At 41.2% G+C, this 22,155-nt stretch overlaps 1 protein-coding gene and 1 long non-coding RNA gene across 2 annotated transcripts; one reads left to right on the plus strand and one right to left on the minus strand.

Moving 5' to 3' along the window:
• Positions 1–1,595: 1,595 nt before the first annotated feature.
• LOC133492957 (uncharacterized) lies at positions 1,596–6,898 on the minus strand. The gene is made up of 3 exons (XR_009792810.1): positions 3,849–6,898; positions 3,714–3,778; positions 1,596–2,055 (listed from the first exon to the last, which is right to left on the minus strand). It is a non-coding gene; the product is annotated as an uncharacterized LOC133492957 (long non-coding RNA).
• Positions 6,899–6,937: 39 nt separating this feature from the next.
• LOC133492951 (lens fiber major intrinsic protein-like) lies at positions 6,938–11,404 on the plus strand. Its single transcript, XM_061805827.1, has 4 exons — positions 6,938–7,326; positions 8,582–8,746; positions 8,828–8,908; positions 10,769–11,404. The coding sequence occupies exons 1-4, from the start codon at positions 6,967–6,969 to the stop codon at positions 10,952–10,954; spliced, it is 792 nt and encodes a 263-aa protein (XP_061661811.1). The 5' UTR covers positions 6,938–6,966; the 3' UTR covers positions 10,955–11,404.
• The last annotated feature ends 10,751 nt before the right edge of the window (positions 11,405–22,155 follow it).

Below are 22,155 nucleotides of genomic sequence, written 5' to 3' on the forward strand. Positions count from 1 at the left end.
TAGGTGGTCGTGTTTGGTGACGATATGTCATTTGGCTAGTTAGATCGTATTACATGCTACTAAACTGTCTTTTTACTTCTATTTTGTTATTGTTTTGTAATGTAGCCTCCCAGAAATTTGAAGGAGTGGACCTTCTCCACACACTCCCCATTGATGAACAGTGGGACTGGGTTTGAATTTGAGAAAATACTGTACAATGTCCTTAAATTCATTCTTTGGGATTATCATATACAAAGTGAATCACTTTAACACTTTTACTGTAATTGATGAGAACATTAATCAACAGTTAATGGAGTTTACCGCTTTTATACTCTGTCATGGTGATGAGAAGTGTCCCTCGTGGCTCTCTTCACTTTGTCTCTATACTCAGCTGACACCAACAGCTGTGTGACTGCTACTGGCATATTACATTTTTACAAGTCATGAAATTCAATCAATAAGTCATAATTCTGCTGTGATTGTTCTTTTTTCTTCACTCTAAATACTAAAATAAATATTTGTTCTTTAGATCAATTCATCGTAACATTTAGGCTTGGCCTGCAGGAAGGAGTTGTTCATTTTTGGGGTCTATCCAGTGTTGTGTTGGTAATATTACAGAAATATATTATTTCTTGTGTTAAGGGGAAAATGCTAAAGATTACAAACTTCCTCCCAAAAAAATGCCAAATCGCAATGTCAATATAAAAATGTGTCGGATCATTTTGCCTGACCCTGTACATGTTTAAAAGAAACAGAAAAACCCTCCCAAGCAAGAGTATTTTCCCATACCGTTCAGCACTACACCAATTGATGACTTGGTAGTTTTAATTTGGCCCACATCTAAGACTGGTTAAAAGTTTAGCCACATAAAAGCACACGTGCTTTTGTGGCTAATTACATAAGACACACTGGCTCCACACTGGCTATGAGGTTTCATGACCCAGTGCCAACCCTGAACAAAGAAATGAAAAGTGCACCAGTGGCTGTCTGTATCCTCTATCCTAATCATCCATCCATCCATTTTCTCTGCCGCTTATCCTTACGAGGTGTGGGCAGTGCTGGAGCCAATCCCAGCTGCCAACGGTACACCCTGAACTGGTTGCCAGCCAATTGCAGGGCACATTGAGACAAACAGCCGCACTCACATTCACACCTTGGGGCAATTTAGAGTGTCCAATTAATGTTGCATGTTTTTGCGATGTAGGAGGAAACCGGAGTCCCCATAGAAAACCCACGCAGACAAGGGGAGAACATGCAAACTCCACACAGGCGGGTCCGGGATTGAACCTGGGACCTCAGAACTGTGAGGCCAATGCTATATCAGTTGACCCACCGTGCCGCCGCGATCCTGATCAGTTTGGAGGAATTAGTTTGTTTTAACTAACAGTGGTAGGCTATAATAAATTAGCTAACAATGTTTACTTTACCGTCAACCCTCAGATGTGTAACCTCTGCACATCTTTTATTAAGTGTGTAATCATCCCAAAGTTTGTACATTCATTCTTTCATGCACTCTTTCCTTGTGGCTCATGCTTTTTGCTCCATGAGTCTGCAAGAAAAGTCACTGTTGAAAAATAATCACCAAAAAATCCCGTGATACATCAGGTAATCCACGATATTAGTCAGAAAAAAATCAGTGATGCAATGTATCTGGAAAAAGAAAATTTATGATTATTCTTATTCATTTTAAAATAGAGATTGAGTCATATGTACTGGCCATTGTTTGGTCGAGGTTGATCTGGAGGGTACTGCAGTTGTACAGTCAGATGGGAACAAAGCTTGCTAAAACAAAACCAAAATTTTAACATCATGGAGAAAGCGGTAGAAAGTTCAGCTGCCGGCAAACAGTTTTGGTAGCAGCACAAAAGTCTCAGTGAGTTCAGCACAATTCTTTCATACACGCCACCAGCATCTAAGCTCGTCAGCAGCACATTCAATGGCTGCTGTCATTGCTCCCTCGCCGTCTGTAGAATTTCCAGCGCTTTATGCAGATCCAGCAGCACTGTCCAACACCCACCAGCCAAACATCTACCTAATCACTTCTTCTGCCATGCGGACTGTTTCTGCACATCCAGCCTATAAAACCCAAGCAAAAAAAGTTGACAAATGAAAGTATTTTTTTTCCCATTTTTTCTTTTTCCATTTTTTTAACCTTCATGGTGATTGTTTCCTTGGTACGCTGAAAATGGTCATGGGTCATGTGACATATTTAGTCAGCCCCGAAAATATATTACTAAAAATAATTATGATATTCAATGAAATGAAAAGAACAAAAAATTTTCTTTTTACATTTGGAAACATTTATTTTTTAAAATCAATCTGACCGGTTCAACCCACAACATAACAAAAGGGCTAACGAAAATCAAATCACAATTTAATTAATAATAATTATATGAATCAATACATCATGATTAGTATCACACCCTCCTATTACATAGATTTCATAGTAACAGTAATAATGTTTTTGGGTCTATTTGAGTCAAATGTGTCACACAAAAAATATCTAATTGATTACTCACTCCATTAATGAATTATTCAGTAATCGTTAAGTTAACAGTAAACTGATTAATGACTGTTTTGCAAAGCTGAGTTCACTTTCACTGGCCACAGCAAGGCCTATCACCACATTTGCTGAAACAAGAAATCATCAAAAAGATTCACATCCCGCCACAACTCAAATAGAGTCAAGAGCAAATGAGAACCTATGACTGAAATGTATCAGTCTGGAAAAGGTTATCAAAACCTTTTTAAGGCTTAGGAAGTCCAGCAAAGCACAGTCAGACCCATTATTATTGTAAATGGAAAAAAAAATGGGAACAGCAGTAACTTTCTGAGTGGTCGGCCAACCAAATTTACTTAAAGAATACTGCAACAGATTTTTATACAAATAAATCATGTCAACAGTCAAATATGGTGATGATGGTGTAGGGTTGCTTTTATGTTGTACTTGGACAACTTATACTGTGATTAAGAGAACAGTGAATTCCACTGGCAATCAGAAAATCATACAGGCGAATGTCTGACCATCAGTTCATGCTCTTAAACTCAATATCTCTTGAGATATACAGACAATGACATGAAACAACCAGCAAGTCCACCTTTGAATGTCTTAAAGATGCAGGTTTTGGAGTATCTGAGTCCAACCAATTTTGAGATGTTTTGCTATGACGTTAAATGTGGAGTTGGTCATCACAAATTCTTCAATATAACTCAGTTAAAAAAAAAAATTCTGAGCCACTTATCCTCAGCAGGGTTGCGGCAGTGATGGAGCCTATCCCAGCTATCAACAGGCAGAAGGCAGGGTGCACCCTGAACTGGTTGCCAGCCAATTGCAGGACTGCTAGTGACAGACAACAATCGCACTCACATTCACACTGAGGGGCAATTTGGACTGTCCAATTAATGCTCGTTTTTGGGAGGTAGGAGGAAACCCTAGTGCCCGGAGAAAACCCACACAGGTATGGGGAGAAAATGCCCATGAGTAATTTACGCATCCCCCATCCACCCCACTCTCCCTAGTCTCCCTCCCCTCATTTCTTTTTTTTTTAAATCGCTTATTAAATAGTTTAAAACATGAATATAATACAAACCATGATCCAAAATATATAAATACTGGTTACTGTAATTTCAAACTCATCCGACAACAATCCCCCCACACCCCAAAAAGAGTCTTCTAGATTATTTTAATTGCACAAAATGCAGCAGAAGTGCAAGGTTGTCGACTATTCTCCAACCTGTAAAAATTGTAGTTTGAGCTTTTCCATTTCCACATGCCAAGGTGGTGGGTGGGGCTTCTCCCCTAGACAGAAAAAAAAGATCATTAAATGTTCCCTTATAAATTGACAACAACATGGATCCACATTACTTACCATTTTTACCAGGAGGTTGGCACCATTTTAAGGCATCTAAGGTGTTAAAGAAAGAGCACAAACATGCCTAAAGGTCAGTTAATTGGCAAATACCTAAGGATAGTCTTCATAGAAAAGTATGACAATAGATGAATTTGTGAAAATCAAACCAGCAATGGGGTTGCATGCAAATAATGCTATTGTACTGTAAATCATTGAAGCATTGTCAGTGTACAATGCCAAAAAATGTATGGAAAAGTAACTTCTATATTTTAATTATCCAAATGTAATAACATCTGATTAACATCCATGAATCCATTGTAATCCTCTTATCTGTGGTCAGGTCGTGAGGGCAGCAGCGGATCAACTCCGAGGCTCTCTCAGATGACCAAGCTTCTCACCTTATCTCAAAGGGATAGCCTAGACACCCTACAGAGAAAAATCATTTTGGTTGCTTGTATCAATTACCTTTTGGTTATTCAGAATCAGAATCATATTTAATGGCCAAGTATGTAACAACACACAAGGAATTTGTCTCTGACAGTTGGTGCTGCCCTGGTACAAGATTCGTGTTGAGTACTGAGAAGAACAACAAACTAACTAAGAAGTAAGAAAAAAAAATAGACATTCAATTAATACGAAACTATTCCCTTATAAGAGTCACTGTTGTGCAAAGATGCAGTCTTCTAGCATTTTGAGCAGTTAGAGTGCATCAACAACGTATCTTATGTTAAGCTTATACAGAGTGCCCTTACCTGTTCAGGGTTCATCGTTATAGACCAGTGCGGGGAATTGCGGAATATATGTTTAATTGTAGTATAGCTGTGTTCTACAGTGTTTTTTCCCACTCGTCGAACATCATACGTGCTGCTTATATTTAGAGAGTTTGTGGTTAAGTTTAGCTGTGTTAAAATCCAAGATGATGATAATCTCATTGTTTTTTCTCAATCTCGTTTACCTGTTCAGTGTACGTTAGCAGTGCTGCATTCATGCTAGCTTGGGGAGGTAACCAAACACCTGCGAGAATGAAAGAGGCAAATCTACGCGGTGAGTAAAACGGCTTACAGTTCAAGAACAACATCTCCAAAAGTGGGTTGCAGTGTGTGCTGGGTTGTGTAATGTCTGTGCATCATTTCTCATTGATATAGAAGCATTTCCACCGCCTTTCGTTTCTGCACTACCTCCGTTATGCGGTCCACCTGATAAAGATGAAAGGCGGGTAGCATAACGGCTCAGTCAGGAATGCGTCAACAAAGCCAAGTCTCCGTGAAGCACATGCCGGCAAAACATCCGAAGTGTTTACAGGTCTTGATCAGAAGATGAAGTTCATCCACATTGTTGGCTTGGGTGTTTAGAATCGTGAGATGAATCGATTGAAGCGCAAGTCTGTTTCCCCTCCTGCGGAGTTGAACTTGTGTACCAGATCACGAGCCTCTGCGCCATCCTTGACACAATGCTCCGTTGAGATTGCCGACGAGAAACTCCAAGAAAAGATTCAGAGAATTGGCGATTGGTTCTTTCACTCAATACCCACAGAGTGACTGGTAAATTGAGAAAATTGTCTTTCGACTCAGCTCCTTCACCACAATTGACCAATACAAAGTTGGCATCACTGAAGATGCTGCACTGATCTGCTTGTTGATCTCCCACTCCATTCTAAGCTGTGAACAAGACCCTTAGATAGTTAATCTTTTCCACTTGTGGCAGGATCTTCTTCTCAATCCAGAGTGGGCATCCCTCCCTTTTCCAACTTCAGACATGGAGGTACAAATTTTTATCTCAGCTGGTTCACACTTGACTGTGAACCACTGCAGTGAGAGTTGAAGGTCAGTTTGATGAAGCCAAGAGAACCATATCATGTGCTAATAGTAGAGATGCAACACTTATGTCACCAAATTGGACCCCCACAATGTTTCGGTGGTGTCAAGAAATTCTGTCCATGAAGATAATGAACAGAATTGTTGACAGACGGAAGCCCAACATACATCCATCGATCCATTTTCTGAGCCATCAGAGCACTCCCACTCCTCACAAGAGTCATATCTGTGCTGGCGCCTATCCCAGCCATCTTTGTGCAGGAGGCAGGGTACACCCTGAACTCTTTGCCAGCCAATCACAGGGCACATATAAACAACCTTTCACACTCACATTCAACTCTATGGGCAATTTAGGTTCTTAAATCAACACAGGCGGGGCCGGGATTTGAACCCTGGTCCTTAGAAACGTGAGGTAGACACTCCAAACAATGATCTACCATGCCACCCGAAGCGGTAACCTATGATTTAAATCCATCCATGCATTTTCTGTTCCGCTGATCCTCACTGGGGTTCCGTGCGTACTGGAGCCTATCCCAGCTGTCTTCGGGCAAGATGCGGGATACACCCTGAACTGGTCGCCGGCCAATCACAAGGCATATATGGACAAACAACCATTTGCACTCACATTCACACCGAAGGGAATTTAGTCTTCATTCAACCTACCACGCATTTTGGTGATGTGGGAGAAAACCAGAGTTACTGGAGAAAACTCATGGAGGCATGGGAAGAACATGCAAAGTCCACAGAGAAGAGGCTGGGAAATAAATGAAAATTAAAATATTTTAACTTTTACTTTTGCACTACTTTATATACCTCTCATTGGACAGTGCTCTATATTCAAACGAAACTGTCCCTTTGCAACCCAATAAAGCATTTTTGTGGCTCATTTCTAGACAGGCCATTTGCTCTCATCATCCAAAGAACTGTGTGAGCTGGTGCAGGTGTGATAAGGGTTAATGATGTTTCCAATGGCTCAGTTGTGCAGTGACCACTCCCCTAGGCTCAGTGAAGCTCTTATAAAAAGGCCTTCAAGTTCCCCCCGGCTTGGTAAAGCGTTTGAATGTGTGCAGCGCGTGCGTCCGCTGTATCGGTCTGTGTTCTGCTAACTCGGCTGGCATTGGCACATTGATGAGCAGACTGGTGCGATGCTCCACTCTGGAGCTCTCCATGACAAACATTACTAAAGTATCCCAAGTTTGGTTTGGGTCACTACTTTTTCCTGTTAAAGAGCAGATTTGAACAAGGTGTTAGTTTTCAGGGACGGGTAGGTAGTAAGCATTTAGTTGACTGATAGTTTGTGTTTAGTCCACTTTCGGGTCAGTATGTGGGAAATCCGGTCCATGTCCTTCTGGCGGGCAGTGTTCACCGAGTTCTATGGCACCATGTTCTTTGTCTTCTTCGGCTTGGGGGCTTCCCTCCGCTGGACCACAGGGCCCCACAACGTCCTTCATGTGGCCATCTGCTTTGGCTTGGCGGCTGCCACGCTCATCCAGTCCATTGGCCACATCAGCGGTGGACACATCAACCCAGCGGTGACTTTTGCCTTCCTGATTGGCTCCCAAATGTCACTGTTGCGCGCAATCTTCTACATAGTTGCCCAATGCCTGGGAGCCCTGGCCGGTGCCGCTGTACTCTACGGGGTCACACCCACCAACATGAGGGGCAACTTGGTCCTTAACACGGTAAGACCACCTGAAATATACTCCACGTAAGCATTTGGCTTTAGCCAATGAAATAATGTCTCTTTTTTTCTTGGATTAGGAAAAGCAGCTAAATATGTTTTTTAATTAAAATATCTAAAGTTATCAATTACCAAAATGTGTTTCATTTTTGTCTTGTCAAATCTGAGTGGGGTTTTCAATGCACTTGAAATCAACTTCATAAACAGGAATACGAAAATGTATGGGCCATTTTCTTATAATGCGATCAGTAATGTGCAAAAAATAAAAAACATCTGATTTAGCAGTTTTTAGCATCTTGGTTTTATGTTGTCTCCCATGCTGAAACAGCCACAACTAGTTGTAATTTCCAAAAGGTTCTTTTTAATTATTTTTATTTTAAGGCATGCATAGTAAAAATCCCAATTGACAGACCAAATGGTTGTCGCCATATGAAATACACTCCATGCATAACAGTAGAAGTATAAACAACGTAAAAATTGAGTTGCACAATTTACATGTTGCACTTCAATCTCAGCGGATGCGAGTGCATCTTAATTACTTTTTAAACCTATTAGACTCTTGTATTTATACATTCAGCATAACAACAAAGACATACAATACTTCTGACACTGTCACATTTATACGTAATCTGCCTCTTCAGCTCGCAGATCCCTCTGGTGTCGTGCAACAAGATAAAGAGGCCCTCTCCAGTGGCATCAATGCTAGAGGCAGCTAGACAGACAAAGGAGGTCTTTAAAAAAGTAATTTTGAAGACAATAATTTTCATGGAAAAGGCATTAAGCTAATGAGAAAAAAATCCTATACAGGTCCACAATAGATCCAAAAATGTAATTAGCATCATCAGAAAACATTGCAAACCATAAAGCTTCATTTTGGGACACATAACGAAAAAGACTTTAGCCATTAAAAATAAAAAATATATATATATTGTAAAATTAAAATTACTGTTTCAATAATAACTCCAAATAATTCAAATACTCTTTGAAGTAACATTGATTTTGAGATGGCCATGTCATTTTTGAGCAAATGTCTATACTAGACTTATGATTCAAGCAATAACGGTTACTTGCTGTTGTTTTTTTATAATTTATTTATATATGAAAAACTGCAAAATATATTTTCAATCTATTTATTTTTAAATGAAAAATACATTTCCATTCAAATATCTGACATCTGTAGAACAACATATAGCTAAATTCAAGCTTGACAAACACAGATGTGGTAAAAGTAATTTCTCCCCACATTGGCTTGGTAGCTGCAGCCAGGCATCAGTCTGGGCATGGCCACCACGGTGGAGGTGTTCCTTACCCTGCAGCTGGTGGTCTGCATCTTTGCTGTGACAGATGAGCGCCGCAACGGACGCTTGGGATCTGCTGCCCTGGCTATCGGTTTCTCCGTGCTGATAGGACATCTTGTTGGGGTGAGACTTTGAGAAAAACTCACACATTTATCACTGTGTCCACGTTCAAGAACTTGAATATTCCATGTTTTGCCCACTTAGATTTACTACACCGGAGCGGGAATGAATCCAGCAAGATCTTTTGCCCCAGCTGTGCTGGTCAGGAATTTTGTCAACCATTGGGTAAGAAGATCATGTATACCATAGGCGTACAGCAAAGGTGTCAAATTCATTTTAGTTCATGGGCCACATTCACCCTAATTTGAGCTCAAATGTGCTGGACCAGTATATTCATGGCCTAATAAGCTAAAAATAATGACAATTCAATGTTTTAAACATCTTTGGGTGTACAAAATAACTACATTAGGGGAAATATTCAGATATGGTCTGGTCGACCATACTTTTGAAATCACTGGCTTACAGCATTTATTGAATTACATTACATTACTATCAAAATAAATGACACTGAATGGCTTGAGTGTGCAGCAATTCAGAGAGGGGACAGCAGCCTGAAAAAAAAACAAAATTGTTTTTGCTAACCTGCCAAGCTAAGGCCAGCTATGTTATAGACAAAATATTTTAGTAGCAAGTAGTTAGGATTGATGTTCAAAAATCTGCCGACATGAAATTTTGCCACAAGATTTAAAATTATGAAACGATGCTTTTAGTTAGGTTTATTTTAAGATCGTCTTTAAATCATAATTACAAACATTGCAAAACATAGGTGATTGTGGAATGCAGGGTGTTTCTACACCACCTGGAGTTCCCTGGCAAGAAGGTCCACGGAGAAGCCCTCATTGACATGGACCAATATCAGTGATCTTTCTTGGCCTCCCTATAAACCAATAATAATTAGTAAGGGCTCTATGTGTCGGATTCTAGACAAGGATATTGCTGCAGTATCCAAATGGGTGCCATTGAATTATTTCACAAGTGGGAGGAAAAAACAACTCTTCTTCCATTCAAATGCAAATACAAAATGGAAATGAGTTATTTCCAGTTAATCGTACGACTAATGGAAACATTGAACATAAAAATGCAGTAAAATATGGTTGTCACCAGGTGGTTATTGCACACAAAATGAAATGGAAGTGAAGTTTGTAAAGCCATGTTTGAAATATTTTAGAAAGTTGAAATCCAGATTTCAATCTAACGCGAATACTTTACGATTTCCTTAGTCCTTCATTAAAGTTATCTTTTCCTGAAAAACATTAACAATTTTGCCCATATTATATCATTTTGAATTGAACACTAACCCAGTCATTCCCAACTTGAAAAAAGTCGAGATAAAGTGCATTGAAAGGCATCATGTTTAACCATGCAAACATGATCAAAATGTGTTCACAAAGCATAAAGATTGGCTTTAATATTTTGGCCAGTAATTTTAAAATGATGAAATGGCAGGAGTTGATTGAACTCCATATTTAGGGCCATATCTGAAAAGACAGGATATCTTGCCACTTTGGTTTGAAGCAGTCATTTGAGCCTCAGAGGCCCGATACTTTGTTCTATTGTGAGCAATTTTTAAGCATCCTTCACTATTCACTACCTGGGCAACCATATGCAGTTTTGTGCAAACATTTTCAGTGAATGTCCTTTTGCACTCCAAGCCCACACAAAAATCCACAAATGTGTGCTTAGATGATTTAGTAATTAATAATGTATTTTGAGGCGGCACAGTGGAAACACTGGTTAGAGCGCTGGCCTCACAGTCCTGAGGACCGGGGTTAAAATACCAACCCTACCTGTGTGAAGCTTGCATCTTCTTCCCGTGCTTGCGTGGGTTTTCTCCAGCTACATCTCCAAAATATCCATTAATTGGGGACTCTAAATTGGCCTAGTTCTGATTGTCAGTATGAATGTTTGTCTGTTTCTATGTGCTCTGGCAACCAGTTCAGGGTGTACCGATGATAGCTGGGATAGGCTCCAACACTCCCGCGACATTATGAGGATAAGCGGTTTGGAAAATGGATGGATAATGTATTTTGAATTCACCAATGTGCATCAAAGCTTAAAAGGTTGTCATTTTTATGTTTCCGGCAGGTGTACTGGGTTGGGCCTTTAATTGGCGGTGCTGTTGGCGCGCTGCTGTATGACTTCATACTCTTTCCACGAATGCGTGGTCTCGCGGAGAGGCTCGCCACACTGAAGGGCATTCGGCCCCCAGAGGCCGAGGGGCAGCAGGAGACCAGGGGAGAGCCTATGGAGCTCAAAACACAGGCGCTATAAGGCCGCAGATGATACAAAGGTGCCCCACTTTCCATTTTTAACCTTGTTCTGGCACAAGAACTGGGCCTCCTCCCCCCTTTTGGACTGCAGGACAAAGATGAAGGCTGTTGATCAAGACACGTCTTTCTTTTTCTCTCATTTATTTATTCATTTTTTGCTAGGAGTGAAGCTACCTTAGACTTCAGCATGCTTTTCCTTTTTCAGGTGCCACAATTTTGCCATTTGCTTTGTTCCGCTCAATTTAACGTACATTATGTATTGTATTGTACCGCACCAGAATGAATTCCGTTTTTTTAAAATGTGTGTCAGCAAATATGACTGGTCTCTGTATGAGTGTGCATGTAACCTTTGCGATTATTTTCAGTTTCTCTGAAAAAAAAAACAACTTTTACTTCATTGCTGTATGTGTAACCTAATTTTAAATCATCCAAACTTCTTTTCAATAACAATACTGATGTGGCAATGTAATATTTACAAATATTCACTTTTCAATGCGAAACATGTCACTGTTTTTCCCTTTTTATTCCATTGTTGGTGTTTTTGGGTTTTAAAGAAAAACAAACTGTGGAAATACATGGTTTTTATTGGACAGATGAAATGCCAAAGATGCCACAAGAAATCTTCCTTTAGCAATTATTAATGCCTTATTTTGGAGTATTGGAACACTTGCAACAAGCACGCATTGATAATGTGACTGTCCATTAAATAAGCAGAAGTCTTCCAAACTTTTTTTTCAAAATCAAAAGGAAAATTATTGTGATTATTGTTTGTTGGTTATTCCACAGGAAAGCTACAGATCATTTTGAATTTAACACTTCCTCCATGGTTGATCAGCAAGTATGTATAACCAAGGAACTAAAAAAAAAAAAAAAAAGCGGAATGACTAAGAAAAAAGGCCTACATTACATGTAAATTTGATACCCTTTCAAATTTTCTGATTGTTGGTTTGCATTTCCTTATTTTTGTCAAAACTGAGCAGCTGAAGCACATAGTGTTGACAGGCTGCTGTTATGTGACATCAACATGGAGGCCAGGGCTGAAAAAAAAATGCATGAGGTGTGCTGGTTTAAAAGCTGCGTGGTCAATGTTATGTTCATTGTTGATCACATCGCAACATTGACCAGACATGTAAGCCGCTTCCTGCTTTTTCCTTTCTTGAGTGGTTTACTTGATAAGCAGCTGGTTGAGTAGATGCTAGTGACACGTACAGAATTGATTTTCTTTTTTGAGATGTACAATGTAAAGTTTTTTTTTTTTAGTTTTTAAACATTTGAAAATTCTTTAAGCTAATAATACAGTTATCATCATATACACCTCGCGATGCAATTGTGTTCTCTTGGGCTGGTGGAAGCAATATGCTCACAGTTCAGGCATGTCTGCACAATTCAGTGGAACTGCTTGATTTTATGTCCCCCGCCCCTAAAACTCTTGTCTGCTATCTTTTCTTCTTGCCTGTTTTTTTCAACAACAGTAATGTTGAAAAGCGTAACAATTTAAACTTTAACGCATTCGGACACAAGATGTTCTATTGTGCGGGACTCAGTTCCTCAACCCAGGAACACCATGTGCTCGTTGATTTTTAGGATCTCCTTAACTTACTAAATCATTTTGGGTTCATGAATTCTTCAACTACGGTAGCTTGGTGTTGAAATTTTAAGTGTTCACGTTTTTAAATGAAACCGGCACGCCCTGAAGCATTGATCAGTTTGAAGATCTGTTCTGCTCACATGAACAAATCTCATGTCAAAAAAATTGACTTGTGTGTATTTTGTTGTGGCGCTTTCCCTTCTGTGTTACTTTGGGGTTTCCATTTTATTATTCCTTACATTTAGGTTGGCAGGTTTTGCTCTCTTTCGGACTTGTTTATTGGACCCTACATGAACATGCAATGTTTAATTCAGCATATAAGAATCAGAATCATCTTTATTTTGCAAAGTATAACAAAAACACAAGGAATTTGTCTCCAGTAGTTAGAGCCGCTCTTGCACGACAACAGACAGTCAACTGAAAGAAAATACATTTGAGACATTAAGACATTGTGAGAACAATCACTGAGCAGGAAAAGGTTGCTAGTAATCCAGCAATAATGATACTTTTCTTTTCTTTTTGTTTGGAGGGAGGAGGGAGAAATGTGACAAAGATTGTATTTTGTATGAAAATAAAATAAATGAATAAATATAGAAATACAATAAATTACTGTAATTTCTCATGTATAATCTGCAAAATTTCCAAATATATTCAAAAAGTCACTAGAGTGCATTATATTTAGGTATAGATTAAAAACAAAAGAAAATTACATGGCATAGTTATTGGCAGGTACATAGAGTGGTTAAAAAAGGTATACATTTACATTTCAATATGATATTCAATGTCTTCTGTTACACATTTATATGTATTATGGTGGGCGGCACAGTGCTTCAGGGGGAAAGCGTTGGCCTCACAGTTCTAAACTCCCGGGTCCAATCCCCGACCTGCCTGTGTGGAGTTTGCATGTTCTCCCCCGTGCCTGCATGGGTTTTCTCCCCGCACTCCGGTTTCCTCCCGCATCCCAAAAATTGATTGTGAGTATGGCTGTTTGTCTCGTTGTGTCCTGCTATCGGCTGGCAACCAGTTCAGGGTGTACTCTGCCTCTTGCCCATTGACAGCTGGGATAGGCTCCGGTGACCCTTGTGAGGATAAGCAACTACGAAAATGGATGGATGTATGTATTATAGTAATCTGCGCCACCAACGTGAGATTCCTGATTGGCTCAGAGTTTGCCATTTTACTAAATTTTATTGTTAGCGTAGCATATTTTTTGCTACTCCACCCAACATCAGAAACGGCTGCCCGTGAGTTTGTTTTGACTAAAACCAAGACAATCAAATCTCGACTACAAGGGTGAATTACACACCCACTGTGACGGTCTGAGCGCTACTGGTGCTGAAAAATCTTCTTGTGATTAACGTGCATGCGCGTATATTTTGTAAACTTGCAAGTCTGAAACATCCCCATCTATGCTTCAAGATGTCCCATTCGACAACTTGTCACCGAGTTTTCATATTCACTATGGACGTCTCAGAAAGACAAACACAGCGAACGTACATATATGTGGATATCTTTTTATCAACTTTTGTTTTAAGGTTTGGTTAGGTTTAGGCAGGCATGAGCATTTCACGGAAACGATTGGTCCGTTACCGTGTCGTTACCCAGCCTGAGAAAACACAGAACCGAAAGTCCGTTTCGCAGATGTCAGGGCTTACTTTTAATAAAATTTGCCCATGTGTGGAATGTAAAATAAGTTCTCAACGAAATACAACAATCTGTATAAAACGAAGCTACATGAACCCCTTTATTTTTAATGATTAAAACGCCCAGCTTTGTCAGTGTGGTTTACAAACAGCACCGGTTTCCGCTTCTGCGCTACGCATGCGTAAGGTCAAGTTATTCATATCCGGGTCACTCAAACGCTAGTCAAACATGTCGGTTGCTAAACGTAAAAGGCAAAATGCTCATGCTTGCTAAGGCGTTATTCTGAAGTACATGTAAAACCCGGTTCCCATGAGCATTATCAATGGGAACCGAAGAATCTTTTCCCACCGTTTGCCAGGACAAAAATCAACGGAACTGAAAGATTGGTTACCATACTTGCTGAAATCCTCATGCCTGTTTAGGGTTAGGTTATAATGTATATTAGCTCCCTCTATGTAGAAAAAGGGGAACTATGACACCGGGGGATTTCCCAGTAAGCATCTGCTACATACCCAGTGTTCCCCTGTTGGTAACACATGCGCATTAATCACAAGGAGACCTTTCAGCACGGGTGAACGCTCAGACCGTCACACCGCTATTAATAGAAAAGTGTCATCACTGCTGCTGAAGAAGTGGGAAACCAGTGGGAAAGCAGCTTGGCAGTTCAAAGTGGCTGAATCAAATGTGAAACTGTGGCAGTAATGAAAAGAAAATCCATCAAAAAGCACGTAGAAGAGTTTTGGGATGTGGGAGAGTTACAGAGTTCCCAGAGATGGAGGAAAAGCTGCTACAGATTGTAGCCAAATGGAGGGCAAGAGGTTGCGATATTAGCACGGTGGAGCTTTGCCTCAAAGCGCTGACATTAATGAGGAACAAAGGGACCCAACACTCTTAGGGTTCAAAAAATCTTTCCTCACAACGCCATGGATGCCGCAGTGATTGACATGCTGTGGGAGAAAGATGTGATCACTGTTCATGATGCAATGCATGAGGCACCGGAACTGGAGCAAGTCATCAATGATGAGTTCGCAGCGATTCAGCAAAGGTCGCTACAATGGATCTTTTTCAGATTGGAGATGAGTCAAATACTTCTTTTGAAGGCTTGGCCAAGGATGTGTAATGTAGTGGATAAACTTCACAATGCGCAAATATTTTGTGCACAAATACTGAATGCAAAGTATAAGTTAAACAGTGTTAAATTATTTATTTAAGACTGTTTTATCAACAGTATTCATAAAATAATAAAATAACCTATCCCTAACCCTGTACCATCATCGAACATTTTAGTTGGTTGAGGGATTCTGTTCTGACAGTTACAGGGACCAGGACAAGTGTGTCCTGTGGCCTGTCCAGAGATAGATATTACCGCTGTATCAGGGACATGGACAAAGATTGTAATAAATCAGGGGAGCTCAATGCGTCGATGGATCGTGAGGCAGTCTTGGTCGATCGCAGGATGGCGTGCTAAAAAAAAAAAAAACCTCAGCCAATGTTCCCTCTAAACTGGGCGCGTGCGCAATTGTGCACAGCTGATGCAGTCTCTTCGCAGATATTCTGCATTGCGCACAACAATAGCAAAAATCCAATGCAAATTTAAAGTATAACATACAGCTATTCAGTTTGTGGAATTTTGCAATGTGATTCAATGAGTGAGGGATTACTGGTTGTTACATCCAATGGCACAATTCACATACGTACTGTAAAATAAAGAGGAAGCCACTGGTTTCTTTTAGGCAGCATACGGAACTTTCTCTAACAACGACTGCTTTTTCCTACTTTACCTTACACCCCCCACCCGACCACCCCACCCCCACCCCCGGCTCCTAAAGACGTACACTCATAATTACAAATGGTGGAGTACTTACGCAGCCCATCAATGTGTTTTATAATGACAGCATCCACCACCGCTGCTTTAGTTTGCAACACAGTCTGGGCAACATATAGCAAAGACCAGCTAGACATGGTGCTTATGTTTACTTTCGATGTTAATGGAGAAAGTTAAAAAAGAAATTCTGTTGTTTTAAGATGCAATGACTGTCGGAGTATGCGAATAATCGAAGAAAAAACTGGTTAAATTGGACAAGATTTTCTCTTTTCTGAGTGGGAAAGGTCTGGTCTGAAGCCAAAGTAGAAAGTGCAGGATCAAATGGTGTGTAATTTTAAAATTCCACCTTGGCACAGTCTGATAGCACAGACAATACAGTGCACAGAAAGCTAATTCTGTATTTTAAAGGCAATATAACATATTACAATATAACTTAAAACGGTTTGGGTGCATCATCCCCCCCCCATTGTCGGTAGCTCGCGAGAGGCTGGCTGCTTGAAAAGTAGATCTTGAGGTAATAAAGTCTGGTCACCCCTTTTATAAATGATTGTTGTACGGACAATTCTTTAAAACAAACAAAAAAAGTACAAACCTAGCAAAATACAAATACCAATATTTCTCAATATTTTGAGCATATGGATAGCAGCAAATTGGTGGTGTGCATTGTATATTGATTTTTTTAGGTCAACTTTGGGGGTGCACATTATACTTCAGGGCACATTATACATGAGAAACTACGGTACCAGTTTCAGAAGTTAATTGCAATCGGGAGGAAGCTGTTGGAATGTCTGCTAGTTTTAGTTTGCATTGATTGGTAGCACCAAGCTGACGAAGAAGGTCAGAAGGAGCTACATTGAGTCTTTGTGGATCTAGAGAAAGCCTATGAGAGAGTACCAAGACACGAACTGTGGTACTGCATGTTTAAGTCGGCGAAATCTGTTAGAATAGCACAGGACATGTATGAGGGCAGCAGAATAGTGGTGAGGTGTGCCGTAGGTGTGACAGAAGAATTTAAAGTGCCACTGACACAAAAATCTCATTTTAAAATAGGTATTATCAAAACTACAAATAACATTATTCACTTTGATGATAATAACGGTCATAAAAACTGAGCTGGGAGCAGTTTATAAAAGCGCAAAGTTGCATCAGTCTGACTCAATTTATTGCGCATCTCAGTGGTGAGCATATTTATCTGTGATGTTATGTGCAGGGATCACACAGAAGCCCAGGCATTGAAAACACTGTGTTGAATGCAATGGCAGATGAACGAGAGTGATTTTCAGATTTTGCCCCTTCTGAGACTGAAGCTGTTCTTGAGGAAGAAAACATGTCAGAAGCAAGTGACGCTACAGGGGTCATTTAACCATATCATTTCGAGCCATAATTACACAATATGCGGGTCACTTCTTCACTGACAATAGACTTCTCTACAGACACAGAGGAGCGGGGAGATGAGAATGAGTGACCCGATGAATTATTCTAAATGACTGGCCCTTTTACAGGTCTTGTGTATGTAGCGTACTTAGGAGGACCCATGCTAAGCAAAGTAAATTTGGCTAGTTAGTTTGTGTTATATGCTACTAAACTGTCTTTGTACTTCTATTTTGTTATTGTTTTGCGTTGTATTGTATTGTGTGTGATTACATTGTCTTAAACGCAATACAAGAGCTTTGTTATATTTTTCTGGTTAACTGTGAGACAAATTAGTCCCCCCCAACTATTATTTTATATATATATATATATATATATATATATATATATATATAATGCAGCCCTATGGGGGCACAAACCAGTGCAATCTGTAGGCCGGTCCCAAGCCTGGATAAATGCAGAGGGTTGCGCCAGGAAGGGCATCCGGCGTAAAAACTGTGCCAAATATGAGCGTTCATCTAAAGAATCCCATACCGGATCGGTCGTGGCCCGGGTTAACAACGCCCGCCCCCGGCACTGCTAACCTGCAGGGCGTCGGTGGAAATTCAGCTACTGTGGGTCGAAGACAAAGAAGAGGAGGAAACCGGATCCAGCGTCAGAAGAAAAAGAGGAATGCACAGAGCCTACAACTGAGTGTAGGGACTTTGAATGTTGGGACTATGACAGGAAAAGCACAGGAGTTGGTTGACATGATGATAGGAGAAAGGTTGATATTCTGTGCATCCAAGAGAGCAGGTGGAAAGGTAGTAAGGCTAGAAGTTTGGGAGCAGGGTTTAAATTATTCTACCACGGAGTAGATGGGAAGAGAAATGGAGTAGGGGTTATTTTAAAGGAAGAGCTGGCTAAGAATGTCTTGGAGGTGAAAAGAGTATCAGATCGAGTGATGAGACTAAAATTTGAAATTGAGGGTGTTATGTATAATGTGGTTAGCGGCTATGCACCACAGGTAGGATGTGACCTAGAGTTGAAAGAGAAATTCTGGAAGGAACTAGATGAAGTAGTTCTGAGCATCCCAGACAGCGAGAGAGTTGTGATTGGTGCAGATTGTAATGGACATATTGGTAAAGGAAACAGGGGCGATGAAGAAGTGATGGGTAAGTACGACATCCAGGAAAGGAACTTTGAAGGGCAGATGGTGGTGGACTTTGCAAAAAGGATGGAGATGGCTGTAGTGAACACTTATTTCCAGAAGAGGGAGGAACATATAGTGACCTACAAGAGCGGAGGTAGAACCACGCAGGTAGATTATATTTTGTGCAGACGATGTAATCTGAAGGAGGTTACTGACTGTAAAGTAGTGGTAGGGGAGAGTGTAGCTCGACAGCATAGGATGGTAGTATGGAGGATGATTGTGGTGGTGGGTAGGAAGATTAAGAAGACAAAGGTAGAGCAGAGAACCATGTGGTGGAAGCTGAGAAAGGAAGAATGTTGTGCGGCCTTCCGGAAAGAGGTGAGACAGGCTCTCGATGGACAACCGAAGCTCCCGGAAGACTGGACGACGACAGCCAAGGTGATCAGAGAGACAGGCAGGAGAGTACTTGGTGTGTCATCTGGTAGGAAAGGGGAGAAGGAGACTTGGTGGTGGAACCCCAAAATACAGGGACTCATACAAGGAAAGAGATTAGCGAAGAAGAAGTGGGATACTGAGAGGACTGAGGAGAGGCGAAAGGAGTACATCGAGATGCGACGTAGGGACAAGGTAGAGGTGGCAAAGGCTAAACAAGAGGCATATGAAGACATGTACACCAGGTTGGACACGAAAGAAGGAGAAAAGGATCTCTACAGGTTGGCCAGACAGAGGGATAGAGATGGGAAGGATGTGCAGAAGGTTAGGGTGATTAAGGATTGAGATGGAAATGTGTTGACTGGTGCCGGTAGTGTGCTAAATAGATGGAAAGAATACTTTGAGAAGTTGATGAATGAAGAAAATGAGAGAGAAGGAAGAGTTGAAGAGGCAAGAGTGAAGGACCAGGAAGTGGAAATGATTACTAAGGGGGAAGTCAGAAAGGCACTACAAAGGATGAAAAATGGAAAGGCAGTTGGTCCTTATGACATACCGGTAGAGGTATGGAAGCAATTTGGAGAGATGGCTGTGGAGTTTTTGACCAACTTATTCAACAGAATACTAGCGGGCAAAAAGATGCCTGAAGAATGGAGGAAAAGTGTTCTAGTTCCCATTTTTAAGAACAAAGGGGATGTTCAGAGCTGTGGGAACTATAGAGGAATAAAGTTGATGAGCCACACAATGAAGTTATGGGAAAGAGTAGTGGAGGCTAGACTCAGGACAGAAGTAAGTATCTGCGAGCAACACTATGGTTTCATGCCTAGAAAGAGTACCACAGATGCATTATTTGCCTTGAGGATGCTCGTGGAAAAGTACAGAGAAGGTCAGACGGAGCTACATTGTGTCTTTGTGGATCTAGGGAAAGCCTATGACAGAGTACCAAGAGAGGAACTGTGGTACTGCATGCGTAAGTCTGGTGTGGCAGAGAAGTATGTTAAAATAGTACAGGACATGTATGATGGCAGCAGAACAATGGTGAGGTGTGCCTTAGGTGTGACAGAGGAATTTAAGGTGGAGGTGGGACTGCATCAGGGATCAGCTCTGAGCCCCTTCCTGTTTGCAGTGGTAATGGATAGACTGACAGATGAGGTTAGACTGGAATCCCCTTGGACCATGATGTTCGCAGATGATATTGTGATATGCAGTGAAAGCAGGGAGCATGCAGAGGAACAATTGGAAAGATGGAGACATGCACTGGAAAGGAGAGGAATGAAGATTAGCCGAAGTAAAACAGAATATATGTGCGTGAATGAGAAAAGTAGAGGGGGAAGAGTGAGGCTACAGGGAGAAGAGATAGCGAGGGTGGACGACTTCAAATACTTGGGGTCAACAATACAGAGCAATGGAGAGTGTGGTCAGGAAGTGAAGAAACGGGTCCAAGCAGGTTGGAACAGCTGGCGAAAGGTGTCTGGTGTGTTATGTGACAGAAGAGTGTCTGCTAGGATGAAGGGCAAAGTTTACAAAACAGTGGTGAGGCCGGCCATGATGTACGGATTAGAGACGGTGGCACTGAAGAAACAACAGGAAGCTGAACTGGAGGTGGCAGAAATGAAGATGTTGAGGTTCTCACTCGGAGTGACCAGGTTGGATAGGATTAGAAATTAGCTCATTAGAGGGACAGCCAAAGCTGGATGTTTTGGAGACAAGATTCGAGAGAGCAGACTTCGATGGTTTGGACATGTTCAGAGGCGAGAGAGTGAGTATTTTGGTAGAAGGATGCTGAGGATGGAGCTCCCAGGCAAAAGAGCGAGAGGAAGACCAAAGAGAAGGTTTATGGATGTGGTGAGGGAAGACATGAGGGCAGTTGGGGTTAGAGAGGAAGATGCAGGAGATAGGCTAAGATGGCAAAAGATGACACGCTGTGGCGACCCCTAACGGGACAAGCTGAAAGGAAAAGAAGAATATATATATATATATATATACATATATATATATATATATATGCAAACTCCACACAGGAAACGGCACGGTGGATCAGCTGTGAAGGGTTTGCCTCTTCTTCAGTTCTGAGGACCCAGGTCCAATCCTGGCCAGCCTGTGTGGCGTTTGCATGTTCTCCCCGTGTCTGCATGAGTTTTCTCCGGGCACTCCAGTTCCCTCCTACATCCCCAAAATCATGCAACATTAATTGGACACTCAAAATGGCCCCTACGTGTGATTGTGGCTCCATGTGTCCTGTGATTTAAATTAATTTACAAATATCATTATTTAAAGTGTGTATATATTTTTGGGGACACCCTGGAAAAAAATATACACTATAAATAATTGTAAACTTGATGTTTATAAAAATTCCAAGTAAAAAAACATCTTATCAGCTTGCTCGTCACCTGAAGCCTCATTAGCATAATATTACTGTATCATTTTAGCTATGCTGTTAGCATTTTAGCAAATGCTGAGAAAAGAATAGTTTCTATTGTTTTCCAGATTGTCATGACCAGAACACTGGGCTGAACCCAATATGCATGACTCACAAGACCAGGTACAGTTCTGGAAGCGTGTTTATTTGGTCCAATGTCAGTACACAGGCAGACAATCCAACCAGGGAGCAGTGTCACAATCAACAGGCGTAAAGGGAGGGTCATCAACGAGGGAGGGTTTGGAACACAGAGCATAAAAGACAAAGACGTAGGGTTGCAGGAACGTGACATGGAATTACAACGATCTGGCAAAGACCAGACTGCACGCATAGCAATATATGTGGACCGTAATTACCAAGACAAAATGCAGGTGAGCGCATCTGCTCATTGGAGCAGGTGTGTGCCGGGTCAAGGACAGACACACCCATGAGACAGATAATAATACTATAAGTACATTGTTGATATTGGAGTGGGCGGCATGATGTGTCAGCTGGTAAAGGGTTGGCCTCAGAGTTCTGAGGTCCTGGGTTCAATCCCAGACCCGCCTGTGTGGAGTTTGTACGTTCTCACCGTGCCTGCGTGGGTTTCCTCCAAGCACTCCAGTTTCCTCCCACATTCAAAAAATATGCAACATTAGTTGGACACTCTAAATTGCCCCTACGTGTGAATGTGAGTGTGGCTGTCTGTCTCCATGTGCCCTGCAATTGGCTGGCAACCAGTTCAGGGTGTACCCTGCCTCCTGCCCGTTGACCGCTGGGATAGGCTCCAGCACTCCCCATGAGCCTCATGAGGA

This window comes from Syngnathoides biaculeatus, chromosome 2 (assembly GCF_019802595.1).
Source record: "Syngnathoides biaculeatus isolate LvHL_M chromosome 2, ASM1980259v1, whole genome shotgun sequence".
NCBI lineage: Eukaryota > Metazoa > Chordata > Actinopteri > Syngnathiformes > Syngnathidae > Syngnathoides > Syngnathoides biaculeatus.